At 43.8% G+C, this 17,015-nt stretch overlaps 1 protein-coding gene across 1 annotated transcript in view; it reads right to left on the minus strand.

Annotated features, from left to right (window-relative positions):
* Nucleotides 1–17,015, minus strand: part of ARHGAP20 (Rho GTPase activating protein 20) — a 61,087-nt gene that overhangs the window by 15,802 nt on the left and 28,270 nt on the right. The window contains 6 exon segments of the mRNA XM_033051884.1: nucleotides 263–329; nucleotides 5,392–5,469; nucleotides 8,165–8,249; nucleotides 9,180–9,221; nucleotides 11,049–11,198; nucleotides 16,240–16,410. Coding sequence (XP_032907775.1) covers nucleotides 263–329; nucleotides 5,392–5,469; nucleotides 8,165–8,249; nucleotides 9,180–9,221; nucleotides 11,049–11,198; nucleotides 16,240–16,410 — 593 coding nt within the window.

Below are 17,015 nucleotides of genomic sequence, written 5' to 3' on the forward strand. Positions count from 1 at the left end.
GAAGAGGCCAACCCTGCAGAAACACTGGGGCTCAAATAAATGAACTTCTTTAACCTCTTAGTGATATAAGCAGACAATTGCTCTTCAAAACAAAGGATCAGCATTTCTTTAACTCCCCAGATAGGCAAACTCACATGATAAGGAAGTAAGAGAAAAAACAGAACAAGAGGAAACTGAATTTCAGTCTCCTCTCTATTTCTTGCTTCCTGCAGCAGTAGTAACTGAGTGAATACTGAAAAACAAAACAATGTCAACAACTTACCAATAAGAGGGTAAGGAGCATGTTCTCTTCCTGAAATCACCCACAGCTTGTAGTCTTTTTCAGATCCCTTTAAAACCAAAATTAGGAATCAGTTTGTCACCCATTAGGGACAGGTTCTCACAAAGTTTCTCACAATATAAGGATAATCTGCACCTTGCCAGCAGGGTCAAAGGAATCCTCTTTACTTTTGCAATGCCCAAGTCTGCCACCAGCGAAATTCTTGCAATGTGTCTCATATGCAATGTGGTTTATGTGACCTGGGTTCAGCTCTGAGCAGTGAGAGGTGCTGGAGCCCATCACTTCTGAAGAAGAAGGGGAGAGATTTGCCCCCAGTTCTTTCCCTCAGACTGGAGTGACTCCTGGCAGCAGAGGGATAGATGTCAGAGCCCACTTCACTACTCTGCTCCACCCTGTCCCCAGCTTTTCTACATCTCTCAGCAGGAGGAGCTCAGGCTGGTGAGCCAGCAGCATCCTGTGACTGACACTGGAGCACAGGGCAGGAGCACCTTCACCTGAGAGCTGAGCCCACTCTAATGGTGACAAGGCAAGGATGGCAGCCCCACGTTCCTAGCACTCAATGCTGCCCCAAAATCTTGCTGTAGGGCTGCTGCCAGCCTTTTTATGCAGTCCTTATGTGTGGAAGGGCTTAGGACTGCTGAGTGGTGTTCTAAGAGTACTGAGCCCTCTTTAAATTCTACAGCAGAGAGGATAAATTTACATCAAAAGAGACCATTTTCAAAGGATTGGGGAATGTGATCGTGTTTGGGAAAAGCTGTGATTTAAATCAAACCAAATTAAAGCAAATTCTAAATATTGCCTTTAGCATAAATGTACAAAAGAAAATAGAAAGTGAATAAATACAGTAGTTTCACGAATACAAGCCGCACGGATTATAAGCCGCACCCCCGGTGCCTCGACAATGTTGCTGTCTTTGTCAATAGATAAGCCGCACCCCGAATATTAGCCGCACTTTCGTTCGTCGCGAGAATCCGTGCGCAGCTTTCACAAATTGGCCAATTAGTAACAGGATCGCGGCATAGCGGGCTTTACTGGCTCGGGGCGGGGCCAGGCAGGCTCGGCCCGCTCATGGTTGCCGACGGGGCCGGGTGGCCCAGCTCAGCGCCACGGCTCGGCGGGGCTGGCCGGGTGGTGCTGCCGCCGCCGCCGGGCTCGCTGGCCCCCCTCTCCCGTCAGCACCGCCCCGCTGCCGCGTTCGCTCGCCCGGCTGGCAGGGCTGCCGCCGCCGGGCTCGCCGTCCGCCCCGCTGCCGCTTTCGCTCGCCCCGCGCCGCGCCTCGCGAGCGCCGCGCCCGCCCCGCGGCGCTTTCGCGCCCGCCCCGCGGCGCTTTCGCGGCTCGCGGCGGCGCTTTCGCGGCTCGCGGTTCGCGGCTCGCGGCGGCGCTTTCGCGGCTCGCGGTTCGCGGCTCGCGGCGGCGCTTTCGCGGCTCGCGGTTCGCGGCTCGCGGCGGCGCTTTCGCGGCTCGCGGCTCGCGGCGGCGCTTTCGCGGCTCGCGGTTCGCGGCTCGCGGCGGCGCTTTCGCGGCTCGCGGTTCGCGGCTCGCGGCGGCGCTTTCGCGGCTCGCGGTTCGCGGCTCGCGGCGGCGCTTTCGCGGCTCGCGGTTCGCGGCTCGCAGCTCGCGGCGGCGCTTTCGCGGCTCGCGGCTCGCGGCGGCGCTTTCGCGGCTCGCGGTTCGCGGCTCGCGGCGGCGCTTTCGCGGTTCGCGGCTCGCGGCTCGCGGCTCGCGGCTCGCGGCTCGCGGCTCGCGGCTCGCGGCTCGCGGCTCGCGGCGGCGCTTTCGCGGTTCGCGGCTCGCGGCGGCGCTTTCGCGGCTCGCGGCTCGCGGCGGCGCTTTCGCGGCTCGCGGTTCGCGGCTCGCGGCTCGCGGCTCGCGGCTCGCGGCTCGCGGCTCGCGGTTCGCGGCTCGCGGTTCGCGGCTCGCGGCGGCGCTTTCGCGAGCGGCGGCGCTTTCGCTCGCCCCGCCGGCAGGGCTGCCGCCGCCGCCACCACGCTCGCCGGCCGCCCCCTCCCGTCTGCACCGCCGCCGCGTTTCCTCGCCCTGGCCGGCACTGCAGGCCCCCGCACCGCCGGGCTCCCCCACGCTGCTGGCCCCGATTATGCTGGGCTTCCCCCGCTGCCAGGCAGCCCCACCCGCCGGCCTTCCTGCTTCTGCCATGCTGCCCTGCACTGCTAGCCCCAGTTCTCCCGGGCTCCCCCGCCCTGCTGGCTCAGGCTCTGCCGCCCGCCCCCGACACTGCTGGCCCCGCCTCTGCCAGGCTTTCCCACCTCTGCCGGGGCCGGCCGGGCTCCAGCTTGGCTTGGGGCTGCCGCGGGCTCTCACTTCCGTGTTGGCAGCTTTTAGAATTTTGTTAATAGATTAGCCGCCCCGGAATATTAGCCGCACTTCCGGGTTTCCACCAAAATTTTGGTCAAATTGGTGCGGCTTGTATTCGTGAAATTACTGTACACTGCATTAAAAGTGATCTATTTTATCTTAAATACCTTTTTGGTGATGCTACTAAATCAGGATAGTTAAAATCTAAATGTTTCCTGGCTATAAAAAGCAATAAATACCTCATGACAACATTTATTTAGACCCAAAGTTAATTCCTACCTCCTTTTAAACAGACTTGTCTACTATCCTGCATTTTTTGGAGCTTCACTTGGTGTTCCTAAGGCTTTTGAGATTCCTCCTACTTGCTGCATGCACCTGATGTAATGCTGATACACCCAATAAAGCCTTTGCAGTGTGCTCTCTGACTGACAGAGCTTTCTGGCCCATATTAGCACTGCTGTTAAGTCAGCTAGCAGGGGGCAGAAGGAAAATAAATAGGCTTTGGAGACATCTCTGATGCCTCAGGGCAAGCAGCCAGGAACAAATAAATACAGCTGAAGAGCACAAGAAAGGGTGTTTGCTTTTCCTTTCACATACATATATGAAAGGGTTCGTTGCTGTGAAGGGGAAGCAGGGGAAGGGAAGAGCCAGTAAGAGTGGTTCCAGGAGGCAGGCTGTTCATCTCTGACTGCAAATGCTGTCCTTTATGGCTTTATGAGGCCATTTGTCAGGATAAATGTGACTGTCCCAGAAAAGTCAGCAAGTGTACTTACAAAGCTGGGAAACCCAAAGCCCTTCCTTCTGCCCCACTTGATAATTTGGAACATATGATCAATGCCATTTTGCACGAGCTAGCTGTCATTTTACCAGAGAAACCACAGAGGAAAAAACCCTGATGTGTTAAACCAGAGTGAACTCAGCCAAAGTAATAGCCCCATTAATCACACAATATGTGAAATGTAGTTTTTATAATTGCCATTGAAATGTCATGGAGCTCCTTTCAAGTGGTTCTCTGTGGACAGAAATAAAAAACCTTGATACAGTGCATGATGCAGAGCTTCCTTGCAGCCAGAACCATCCTACCAGGGGGCTGGGTGTTTGACTGATATGCAGGCTACAGCTCAATTTATTTAGCTTGTTTGATTTTATTGCTAATCTTATGATACGCCTCTGATGAAAAAAAAAAGGCTTTCTGCTATAAAGAAGCAGTGCAAAAATGTAGTATATTAGTTGGGCAAATAATTCTGCAGGCAAGATTTTACATCTTTCAGATAGCTTTCCTTTTTTTTCCACTTGAAATAAAAATGTAAAAAGGAGGAAAAGATTGATTGTGATACATACAAAAGAACACAATGCTGAAACCCAACCAGCTCCTCCTCCTGCTTATCTTAAAGTATTCTCTTTAAATACTACCATTTTCCTGTTTTTCCTGTACATAAAGTGAGGAAGCATAAATGACACCCATAAAATAGGTAAAAATGAAGAACATCCCAATAAAGACTTGCAGTTATAATAGCACTTAGTCTCCTGATTTTTGGTGCAGAGCAGAGGAGACAATCCGCAATTAAAATCCTAATTTTAATTCACCTTTTATCCTTTTCACCTTGCAATCCCTCTATCAACTCCAGAGATTCCTTAATTAAATGGACTGGTGGATTCTGAGCCAGAGCCCCAGCCCTGATGTAAATTAGATGTCTGAGCCATAACAAGATGTGTAGACACAAATTGTTGTGCCTGGGAAATGCCAAGCTAGCAGAATAGACTCCTGCATTAAAAGCCTGTATAAATTAGGGATAATGGATGCTGGGGAAGGCAAATTCTGAGGTTACTCCAGCTTTTGCTGTGAGGCTCCAGAAGCCCCAGGGAAGCATAACAGTGGTATTTTGCTTATCATATTTGACTCTTCACACTCAGAGCTGTGGTAAGGAAAACTTACTTGTCAGATTCCATGCAATGAGATCAACATATGCATCACAAGTAAAACAGTATTAAAATACAGCAAGCTGATAGACCAGTTAAAAAGCTGTCATCCAGGAGCTTCTGTATGATCACTGGTATTGGTTGGTGCCACACTCTACGACAGTGAGAGAGCCAGAATTCTTGTCCCTGGCACTCCTCTCCTATACCTGAGGCACTACCTAGTGTGGTTTAGGGCAAAGGAAGCCAGTTGAGGCAGTACTTGATCCAGCAGGGATCACTGCATCTATCTGGTACATTATCCTGCATTATCATATGTTCTGTAAAAGCCTTTTTCCAAAACAGTTTCAGGACACTGCTTAAATTGGGTGCATTCAGATTCCAGGCAATGACTTAGTTACATTCGTATCTCACATAGCTCCAAAGGTCCATGGATATTTACAGAACCTGACTGGGACACTTGAGAGCAGTGCAATCTGGGGACACAGCTGATCATGCATGCTTGCACACTTTGAAACCAACTAACAGGCAGACCGGTAGGCTTCTTGTTCACACTGAAGCATGCAAAAGGAGCTCTATCAAACTCCCACTTCTTGTGTCAAGATATCTCCTCTTAGGCATCAGCAAAAGAGATTCAAAAGCAACTTGAAACATGACTGATCCCTTACAGGGATGAGAGGCTTACTCAAAACTTTTAAGGCACTTGATAATCTCTGGAGGTTAACAAGGAACTTTTGCTGCATTTCAACAACTCTGAACTACTACGTTAAAGAATTTAATTAATGTTCATATCCTAAAACTTGTAAGAAGTGCAAGGGAAGATCTGATTTTTGAAAGCAACTACAAAGAAACACTCATTAAAACTGGTGCAAGGACTTACATTAATTCCCAGCTGCTGCAGGACCATCATAATTACATCATTTGCTGTATCAACATTGGTTACACTTAGGGTTTTTGACTGTGAACAGAAAAAAGGAGGAGAAAGTGACATTAAAAGTTTGGATTTGCAAAGAGTATCTGAAGCGCAGCAGCTCTGCATAATTCATTGTTTAAAAAAAGAGAATATCCTGTTAAAATTTTACTCGATTAATAAATTATACTACACAGATAAAGGTCCAGCTGCCTGAGACCAAGGTTTGGTTTCTCTGCTTTGTCACATACTTTCTGTATTCGCTTCCTGCTTCCCCAACAGTTCAATCCAAAGAGAGAGTATCAGAATTACTGGGGACATGACTTCCACATTAAAATATGCAAGAAGAAGGAACCACTAACTGCACTTTTAGACACTGCATAAGGGAAACCTAATGGTTTGATTAATTTAAAAGCATGGAAGTTTCCTTTGAAAAATGAAACATTTCAGAGAGTTTTTTTTCAGTGAAATATCAATTGTTAATTTCTGTCCTTTTCAACTGAAGATCTCCATGGTAGGAAAGTACTGTACACATGCTGTTCATCCCCATAACCTTTCCCACATTCTATATAGATTTCTCAAAGCTAGATTTGGCTTAGTACCAGACGCACTTCCTCTTGGTAATGTTCCATCCAGTTAAAACATGACCTTTCCTGCATCCTCCAGAATCTGCTGATAGGCAGTTTGGAAAAGCATGCAACAGCAGAGACCCCACTTTCTAACCAGATACAGTGACCAGCACAAAGTGCCAAGCTTTGTGTCAGCCAAAGTGCCACTTTCCACAGGCAGTCCTTCCAGAGTAAGACTTCAGCAACTGCTGCCTGGCACCAGTGCTGCTCCTTGCACTGCTGGGCAGCGCTCTGTACCTCAGCCCCATGGGTTGTTCCAATGCTTGCAGCACCACACCCATGCTGGCCAACATCCCAGCCAACTCCCACACACCAAGCACAGGTCATTGAGCCCCTCTTAGAAGCTGGCTTGGCTCTGCTGCCAGAGCTACATAACGTGGGGATTGCAGCTGGTTCACAGCCAGACTAAAGCTTTGGCAGAACAAAGCCCACTGCAACAAACCATCCAGGCCCACCTGATGGCCCAAAGAAGGGAAGGCAGCAGAGCTGGGATGTAGATGTTTACTGCCAGTTTCAAGACAGTTTGCAATACCTTGACACTTTGCGTAGCACATCAGTTTTACACTGGCCATAAGATGTTTGGATGAAACAAACCCTGACATTTTGCATTTAAAAAGATCTGAGATGTACCTGAGTGTAAGACCCTGACAGTAACAAGCTGCCATGGCAATGAAAGGAAAGTAGTGAGAATACTGTGTATCTTGCTTCAGGACAGATCTGAATGCTCATACCATGAAAAATTTAACATTTGCCTCAAGCAATGACATCTGGCTCTCAGGAGTAGGTCAGCACATTTGCATAAGTTTTGCTCTTGGCTAGAATATAGTTTGTGCCTTGTGTTCAGCCTTCCCTACTGTCCAAAAATTAAATAATTACTGGGCATCTCCAGCTGCTGTAGTACAGGAACCACAGCACCATAAGAACCATGTGCATCACAAAATTTCCATCTGTTTCTCCTCTGTTTTATTGCTGATAACATCTAGACTACAGTGTGTCATTCCCAGGACTGCCAGTATCAAGAGAGTATATATGGTACAAGAGCTAATTTTAGCTCAGGAGAAAAGACACTGCAGAAAGCACCAACAAACCCTGGTACAAGACTGTAACACCTGAGTTCATGTATGATTTACAGACTTTTACACTTGAGTAGACCTTGATCTGCAGTCCTGAATTTGAACTCACAATTATTAGTATTGCTTATTAACTTTTGTCTTAGCAACCTGGCATTTCTATCACTGTTTACCTTAATAATGATTTTCTGGAGAAAAAAACATGAAAAAGGCAGACTCCTTTATGCTTACATTTATGCAAATATAGAATTCTAAGTGGAGAGTCATTGTTGGGCAAAGACTTACAGTGAAATCTAACTTCTGTGAAAATTTCTTATGCCCATGCCCATGCTCCTTAGGATTCTGAGCTTGAAATACAGATATCACAAGCACAGTCAAAAAGAAGACAAAAAGCAGAGAAAGAATGGATTGATTATCACTGAATGCTAGGGTATGTCTATGGACCTGGCTACATTCAAGAATTTAGCTTAAATTTGTTAAAATTATATAGTCCAAAGAGTACAAATCACACTATGGATGACCTTCCCTTACCATGTACTCTTTGCCTATAAATCCACCAACATCAATTATTTGATGATTAACATGCTTAAGGCAATTTCAGGGTGCTCTTATATACTGCTTTACTGACTTAAGATCACTATAAACAATAAAACAACTGCAACTTTGCAGAATTTAATGAAGGCAGCTGTGGGGTTAGGTAAGTTTTACAGGCAAAAAAAAAATAAAGGAACATTGTACTGACATTTCTGGAGATGCTTATGCATAAATTCTGCTAGAGGTGTTTCTTGGGACTTCACATAGTCTTTAGTTCATGAGCCAGCACAAGTATTTCTTACCAAGCACAGTCCCTTTAAAATGGATATCATGTATTAAAGACAGGCAACAAACATTTCAGGGCAGTCTATGCCAAAACTTTTCAAGGGGCTGCATCCTTAAAGGAGACTGCAAACCAAGGGAAACCTCTCAATATCCAAAGGATTTGCAGATGAATAGCACTCATAGGTGATGTGGATTTAGACCCCTGTTTAGCTCAAGAACACTTACGTATGCACAAGTTCCCACGTCCTTTGCAATTATCGTCAGAGGAATGCTTTTAGGATTGTCTTTCTCCTTCTCTTCTCTTATTCGACTGACAAAGCAAGTACAAAACAAGTAAATTTTTAATATTGCACACATAAATAGCAAGATGTAGATTTATACAGCAATCAAGCAGTAACTTGGTAAGAAGGAGATTGTTTGCAGATGTACTGCAGTAGAAAGATCTCTGAACACAAGAAGGCATCCAGCAGTATCTGGATGGGATGTTGACTGTGGCCCCCAGTAATGCCCTCATGTACTGAAGTTCATTGCAGAAATCAGAGTAAGCAGCAGTGAAAGAGCATAGAAAACATCAGGCTAAAACTACCCATTATTGTGACACCAGTCTGCACTACAGACTCCTACAAAAATCAGGAATCAGTTACATCAGTACAGACTAGTTCAAAGGACTGAGCAGGAGAACAGTGAACTGGAAATCATCCCAATAAGGATGATCAACCAGAAGATCTGGGCGACCAGAAAACAGAACCATCACAAGTACTTTTCTGTCCAAATACTGAATGAAGTAAGACAGTTCTATTTATGTAAACCCTCCCACATAACCCTCCAGCTTTGGGCACGTTTTTTCAGAACAAAATGCAGCCAACCTTCAGCAGCAGAAAGGTTAGAGCAGAGGTTTCTGAGCTGGACTTGCTTGAATGCCACCACCATGGAAAGAGCTCCAGGCTCAACTCAAGCCATGGTGGCAGAGGCTCCTGCTGCTGTGCTGGGAAGGAACAGTGTGTGATAGGAATTGCGCCAGATTTCTGCTGAGCACAGAGAAGCAATTCCCTCCTTGCACAGGGATTGTTGCACGAAAGCACACAACATCTTCTGAGGGAGAAGACATGAGATTTATTTTTTTCTTAGTATCACTCTGAAAGAGCTTATCTATCATGATGGCATAGGCACCACAGCTTGGGAATTACTGGTCTAGACCAGGACTCTTTCCAATGTCTTTAAAGACCATATAATAAAGTACCTTTGCAAAAAAGATAGCCATGTTTCCTTTTGTTCTGCAGACCTGAAAGAATTAAAGAAAAAAACAGGACAAATCAGCCATCATTCTAATATCAAAATAGTCCTTCTACAAGCCACCATTTCTTGGCTGCAATTTCATACATACCTACAAAAACTAAAAGGTTTATCCAGATTTGAATGAAAAGTCTGCTTCCCTGCAAAGTCAACTGAAAAGCCTGCCAGGGAGATCAAAAGCCCCAGTTACCAATTTTTGCCACAGCAGCATTCGGTAGGAAATGTGTTGAGTTCTTAAAGTAATGTCCAAACAGAAGAGGTGGGCATTTTAAGAAAAAGAGCTTAATTCAAAAGTTTAAAGGTATTTCCTCAGGTACACAGATTTATTTCCACTTTCACTATTCTAATTATCTTCTTACTTATTACCTCTTTTATCAGTACATCACAAAGTACATATAAGCCCATTGTACTTAGTAGGGTTTAACTTTGGACATTTTGAGGCTTATCTCATTTATTTTTATCTCATGTGTATACTTGGAAGGATACAAAGCTGTCCAGTAAAACACGGCTAATAATATGACAGTTCAAGGAATCTAACCTAATTTTGTTTCAACTTTCTTGACTTAAATCCTGTCCCAGATGTAGCTGCTATTCCCACTGCTGCTTCTGCAAATCAAGTTTTTCAAATTTCCACAGCAGGCATTTAGGGAACTACAAACCTACTCAATGGTGCTGAAAGGGAAATGCACTTTATAAATGTTACAAGTATGATTCTGATTTGGTTGTTTCAGTTCTACTGGACAGACATCTCTGCAATCATGCATGGCACTTTAGATTTGTCTGTGTACCTCCAGATATCAAATAATTTCACTTCTGTAAAATCTCTGGGTCTTTTTGACTGAAGCTATTGCTTTCCTATTCAACTAATCTCAGTTATCTGTAAAGGATCACATACTGTCTTTAGCTCAAAGCTCTTGTTTATTGGCAAGACTTCAATTGAAAATCAACAGAAAATTTCATCTCTGTTCCAGGTCTATTAAGTGTAAAAAACATAAACAGCACAGCCAGCTCAAGAGAGTGCAGTTTGTAGACAACATTGTCCTTAGGTATGGACAATGGGACATAGAAATTAAGCCAGATACTTCAGCTTTTGCTCTGTGTTGATAAAGAAGAAAATGCATTTTCCAAGACTCAGGCAAATTAATGTGGCTAAGCAGCTGGGATTTCAGGGGGATGGTGCCCTCCCTCATTTGAAGTGACGAAAGAGCCCTCCTGCTGAGACTAAAATTATCCTAATCACTGAAATTACCTCTATAGCCCTTATGTGCCTTACAGTCAATGCTGCAAAGACAGACCAATTTTTTTTTTGCTTTATTAAAATTCAGAGATTCCGCTTTAAGAAGAATTTTGACACTTTCTCTGGCAAAATTAAATCAAAAAGAGAAATAGGACAAGGTCAGTATTTCACTGTAAGTTTCTTGCTATTTCCAATACATGGCCTTCTGTTTAAAATTGTCTTATGAGAGGGTCTTTGATCCTTTCATTAGCTCGGCTATTTAATATTTGTAGTTCATCTTATTAATTAGCCAAGGTATTTGTCGAGTTATACCAAAAAAGGTAATTTCCACTGAGCAAGTTTGCAGCATAGAAAGTGCTTTGTCAAATCACATATTTTATCAATTTTTAAAATGATAGGCAAGATGGAAAATGAGGTATGGAGGGCAACTTGCTCAGAGCAGAAGGAACTGGTTTAAGAATCAGCAAGTTCCTGCTCCCCACATTAACTGGTGCTGAAATGAATCTGTGATAGTCTCATGACCTGCCAGCCTAGAAACATTTATGTGACTTGTTAAATAAAATATATCTCAATTCTTACCTGAAATTCGCCACACAGTTTGTGGTGGGCCAGCCCAAAACAAAGGAGCGGTCTGGATCTGTGCTGCCTTCACACACTTCTTCTGTACAAAATGCTGTCCACATCTCACAGAGACGTGCTTGGCACTTCAGTTTGAAATGAGAGTGTGACCTGCAGGTGGAAATTCACAGATGTGTCACACACATGAAAACACAGACAGCAGATTAAACAAACTAGAGTTTTTCTTCTTTCAGGCACATGTGAGGCTTGCACTGGACCTGAGAGAAAAAGCACTTCTGCTTCAGTTAAAGAAAATGTTTTACTGGATTGTATATAAAAGCATACTATTTTTTAATTTAAATAGGATCAACAAATTTCTTAAATAGATTGCTTCTGACATCCCTGGATATCCCCCTTCTCAGGGGAAATTGGTCCATGTCCACAGTAGCCCTCCAAATCTTGCTATGAGGCAAAGATTGCCACTTGAATTTGCGTCTCCTTTCAGAGACTTTAATGCCACTGAGGAGTTCACAACACAGTTCTATTGCTTAGTTCCTGGGTCAAAAATATTATGAGTTTAAGTAGTGACAACTAGGCCAGGGCAAATGAAGCAAACCTGAAGAAAGAACAAGCAAAAATTGCCATTTGTGTTAACTACAGTACAGGTCACCATATAGCCTTCACAAACTTTCTACATGGTAGGTTTAGGACCACATCACTTGGAGAGTGAGTCAAGACCTTTTACATTCTCAAAATATTTACTCAACTACAAGGAAGATACATAATTGTCCCAATTTTTACAAATTTGGCCCTTCCTATCTTTTATGCTACTAAACAATTGAGTAAAGGTCAAATCTACAGAATTTCACATTTTAACTTCAACTCTTTTCTTCCAATAGACTTCTCTTTAGAAGTGTCTCTCCTTTGCAGGATTAGTGCTATGTGAGAAACAAGTAAAAACTCCCCAAGTCAACCCAGCTCTGCTACAGCCTCTTGCTTCAAGTCTTGCAGAATTACTGAGCTATGGTTCTCCTGGGCCAGAAGGGAAAGGCTGGAGGAAAAGCAACCCCTCCCTGAAACCAAGAGCATGTCAGCTCACTACTGTGCTGCAAATGTGGATGGGGACAGTGCTGGGCACCATGGGGATTAGTGGTCTATAAATAAATACTCCAGGTAAGCAGTTTCTTAGGGCTTTGGTACACATGGACTACCTTTCTGAGATTAGCCTCGTTTACAAGGTATTTGATTCAGGACAGACTGAACTAATACAGTCTGAAACATGAAAGCACTTGAACCTTTGTGGATTTAAAGAGGACAGAGATGAACCTGGTTTGTCTGAGTTGTCCAGCTGAAATTGTGCCAACATGTGTGGTGGGACAGTGCAGCTCATTCAGAGGAAGGTCAAGAAAGAACCATCAGTATATATCAAACCTAAGGCTATGGTGTCTCCTGATAAGCTGAACATTTCATCTCTCTTTATTACATTTTGCTACTCAATCAAAGAGAAAACTAAAGTACAGGAGCATATTTCAACATGCTTGTTAGCAAATCAATTTATGATGCAACAAGTCAGGTCTGTCAAGAATACAAAAATAACTGTATTCTGACTGACCATGGAATGAATTGTGAAAATGGAGATTTACAAAAAAATACTGCTCTGAATTCTAATGTAGATGTTAATAAGTGGATGTCTGGTCTGACTCCACCAAATCAATCCGTTGACCCTCCCTTTCTCCTCAACTTCTTTTTGCCATTACCCAGTACATTGAACACTCTACATGCTGTTTCATTTTTTAATATTTACAGTCCATAAAGCCAGATTCCTACAGTGTCAGTAGCGGGTGTCAGCAGGGTGTTGGCAGTAAGACAAGGATGGTCTCCAGTCATGCTTGATGTATATTCCTACCCTGTTTGCCATGCCTAGTCACAGCTTTCAGCTATTATCAATATTCAAGTGACCTGGTTTCCAGAGATGCTGAAACAGTAGCCTCCATTAACATCTAGAGAGCCTGAAGCACAATTTTATCCCTATCTGCCATGCCCTTTATGCAATCCATGGCTTCTCAGCATTTGTGAAACATGAATCTTCTATTTAAATGCCAAAGCATCACCTTTAGAAATGAATACATTGCTGACTAAGGAAGCAGCATGATAGAACATTTAAAAGTGGGTACAGTAACAATCTAAGGAGTATTGTATATTTTTTAAGGAAGTCCCCTAGCAAATGTTACTGTGAATATCAGGCAGATCCCAAATTGACTGAAATCAAGAGAAAAATAATGAAGACCAATAGATACTGACACAACCAAGTTATGCTACCTCTGTAGAGTACACACAGTTTCTTGTGCTAACAATTGGATACCTTGCAGCCAATAACAGATGGAAGATTAATTTCTCTCTAGATTTGCTAATCTCCTTAACTGAACTCCCTGACAAAAGCATTTATGGATCTACTGTGAGAACTGTAATTCTATGTATGAGCTCAGCCATTAATTTCTATGCCCAGCCTCTTCAGGAAAATACCCTTAAAAGGCATGTGTATGAATGGAGGTGTACATCGCAAAGGAGAAAAATGAAACCATTTCTCTGTGTCTCCCACACAAAAATGTATGTGAGACACCTTCATCACTGAACTGACAGATCCTTGAAATATTTACTTTGCCAAATAAAAACATACATTCTGTAAGAAATCTAATCAATATATAAATAAGAGTATAATATTTTACATACTTAACTTTGGTTTAATTGGAAAAACTCCTTCAATAAATTAATTTATGACTTAATTATCCCATAAAGGTAGTGAAGGACATGGTAGCAGAGGAGCACAGCATGTGAGTATCATTCTTATTTTTTATAAACTGGTGTAATGCATCCTAGGAAACCGTAGGAGTTTTTATTTCAGAAATTATTAGAAAGTAGGAAAAAAATGAATGCACAGGTCCCTTGTCCAAAGTCATAGAAGGACCAGTTACAGAGAGGACTTATCCCTCACAAATTCCAATGGGAACAATGCCAATTTGTTGCCTTTAAGCAGGAGCTCAGTGTTGCTCAAGCAGTTCACTCGGCAAGCTCAGAGGACACAAGATACTTGTTCCCTTTAGGAAAAACCTGTACCCATTTTCTGGTGATACAAAGCCTGATTGTACTGAGCTCCATTTGTACAGGGACTGGTCACCTGCAGCTGAGCTCACACCCGCACGGGGCCCACCTGGACCGACGATACCTTAGGGGTTCCCATGCCCCCAAGCTGAAAAACTACTTAGGACAGAATTATTCACAAGGAATAATTATGAAGTGAAGTCAGATTCGACTGTGTCATTTATTGATAGCTTTGAAACTCTGTACCTGTTATTAAAAACGTCAATAGCCACCAACAGTCAAGGCCACATAGCAATACACACACTTGTGTTTTCCTTCTAGGAATCAGCATCGGCATTTTAGTGTGAGACAGCTTTAAAAATGCTGATTTTTAAGTAGTATTCATTAGTGACAGCTCTGATGCTTTAATTGCTGACAGGGCAGCTGTAGAGAGAACATCCCAATTAGTTCTTCAAAATACATGAAGTAAAATCACTCAAAATACTATTTTTACCAAGACTTGCTCCCCCCACTTTTTCACATGCAAAAGCACAAATCGTTCTCTTCCACCTTTTTTAAACATTGTATCTCTTCACCACATTAAATCCCATGCTGTAGGAGCTGTTATTACTCCTTGGAGACCAGATTTTTGTGCGGTTACACCAAGTAGTGCCTTCCTATGCAAATAGTCCCACTGGGACCCAGCCAAACCGGCAGCATCGTGCAGCTCAGCCTGGGGCTGTAACACAGCCTGTGCCCAGCAGGCTGACCAGGGAGAAGGGGCTTAATCCCTCCTGATTGTACTCATTCACAATTTAGGAGCTAAGCTGATGGACCATGCCCACTGAATCGCCAGTGGACAGAGAGAGACACCCCCAAGAGCATGACTCCCCTCATCCACTATCGATGCTCTCTCAGCACACATGAGTTAGCCACAGTAAGGAGCTGGTTTTGTCTCAGTGCCTGTAAGAGGAACCCAGAAACCTATGTAAGTTGTCAGTATTTCACTTTACAGCTGAAATGAGGTGAGGTGAATTCCACCCTAAACCAGCAACAAACAAAAGTTAATACAGTAACAATGCTGTTACTGCTAGTGCTGGTAGAATACCAAGATTTCCCCCAAATATCCTTATGTTCTCCACCCACCCATAGTGGGACATGTTTTGTGTAAAATATCCTCTGTGTTGTCACACCACATCAAACGAGGGAGTTCAGCTGGGGGGACTATGTTTACTATGTGTGATTCAAACAGACACAGCTCGCATTTCTACAGAAAACGCAGATTTCTTCTGGCTTTTCCCAGAAGCCCCTGAAACAACTGCTTAAGCAAAACGACACATTGCAAAAGCCCAGGATTCACACTGAGATTGCCCACCCTGTGAAACCACAACACAGTGCCTAACAGAGAGTGAAGCTACATCAGGATTTTTTATTATTATTTCTCCACAACCCATAACAAGAAGTGAAAGCACCCTCTAAAATTGCCTTAAACCACAAATGCCGCATGAAACTGGCATGTTAGACACAGCTTGTAAATGTGATTTAATTGTGAATGGTAGAGTGAATAATCAGAGCTCAACAGCAAGCCTGATTACACATGAACATACCCAGACTGCTCAGCATGGCTTCCCCTTCCCCACGCTCCTTCTGGCACAGGACAACCTACAGAGACAGACACGGCAGTGCTGCCTGCAATCCCTATTTTTATACAGCTACTCATCCCTGGTGTATATCAAAGCAGCTTCCAGGTAAGGGTTAAAACCTCCAATCCCTCTACAACACAATCACTGGTGTTATCCAAACCCCACAGGACTGAAGATGACCTGTCTAAAACAAGAAGCTGAAGGCAGCACATTGGACACAGCTGAGTGCCAGTGAGTATTTTATGACACTGCACTCCCAAAATGGAGAAGACAACAGAAAACAAGAAATATATCAAAGAATATCTGATATTCTTCCATAAAAAGCTGCATCCTGAAATTCCTCTATGGCTATGCGGTTTTCAAAGGTCTCTGGAGAGGTCAAAATAAAACGTTTCCTTATAATTCAGGGAAGATTTGCTACTAAATCCATGGTATGTTCCACTGAAGAAAAGGTGCACTCTGTAGGAGCAGTGCCTGAGGGCCATACTCACTTGGACTTGGCAACAACCAGAAGGTCAGTGAAGAGGAAAAGGTGTCGCTCTTGGGTTTGCAGACTTGTCTTCAGCTGCACGTGGCCATCCAGGATGAATGTTCGGTTGTGGCAGATGAAAGACTGCACAAGGGGCCATGCCTCTGGGCTGATGGGGGACAAGCAGCCTTCCCTGCAAAACGACATCAAATACACAGAATATAAAGGAAAGCAAATCGGCTGCTACTCAGTCTGTGAGTGAGAACCAGGCAGTGACTTCTCATACCTGCTGCCAAAAGGTAATTTATTATTTGACTACAATTCAGTGAAAGGTGAGAGGCACTCACAGGATAATTCAGCAGTCAGATTCTGACACAAAATCTGTTAGGGACTGTCCTCACTGAACCTCTACAGCCCAAGTTGTAAAAGCTGTAGCATTTAGCATGAGTAGCATTTAGCAAAAGACAATAATATAGACACAGCCCATCCCATTTTTGCTATTTATATTTGTTTCCCTTTGTATTGAAGTATTAGAGAAAATATTTCATCTCATGTAGGCTCTCCAAAAAAGAGAGAGGACACAGATGCATGATGAACAGATAACTGCACACCCACCTTGATCAGAATAGGACTCATACTCAGGGTTAAAAGCCATTTACAGAAATTATTCAGAAACAATAACAAATGTAAGGTGTTACTGAACCTTGCTAGAGACACACCGCATAGATTCAACATGAGAAGGCTGCTCAGCCTTTCTCTCTCCCAGCACACAACCCACAAGCATTGAAGTAAGCTCCT

The sequence above is a fragment of the Catharus ustulatus genome, chromosome 2, assembly GCF_009819885.2.
Source record: "Catharus ustulatus isolate bCatUst1 chromosome 2, bCatUst1.pri.v2, whole genome shotgun sequence".
Lineage (NCBI taxonomy): Eukaryota > Metazoa > Chordata > Aves > Passeriformes > Turdidae > Catharus > Catharus ustulatus.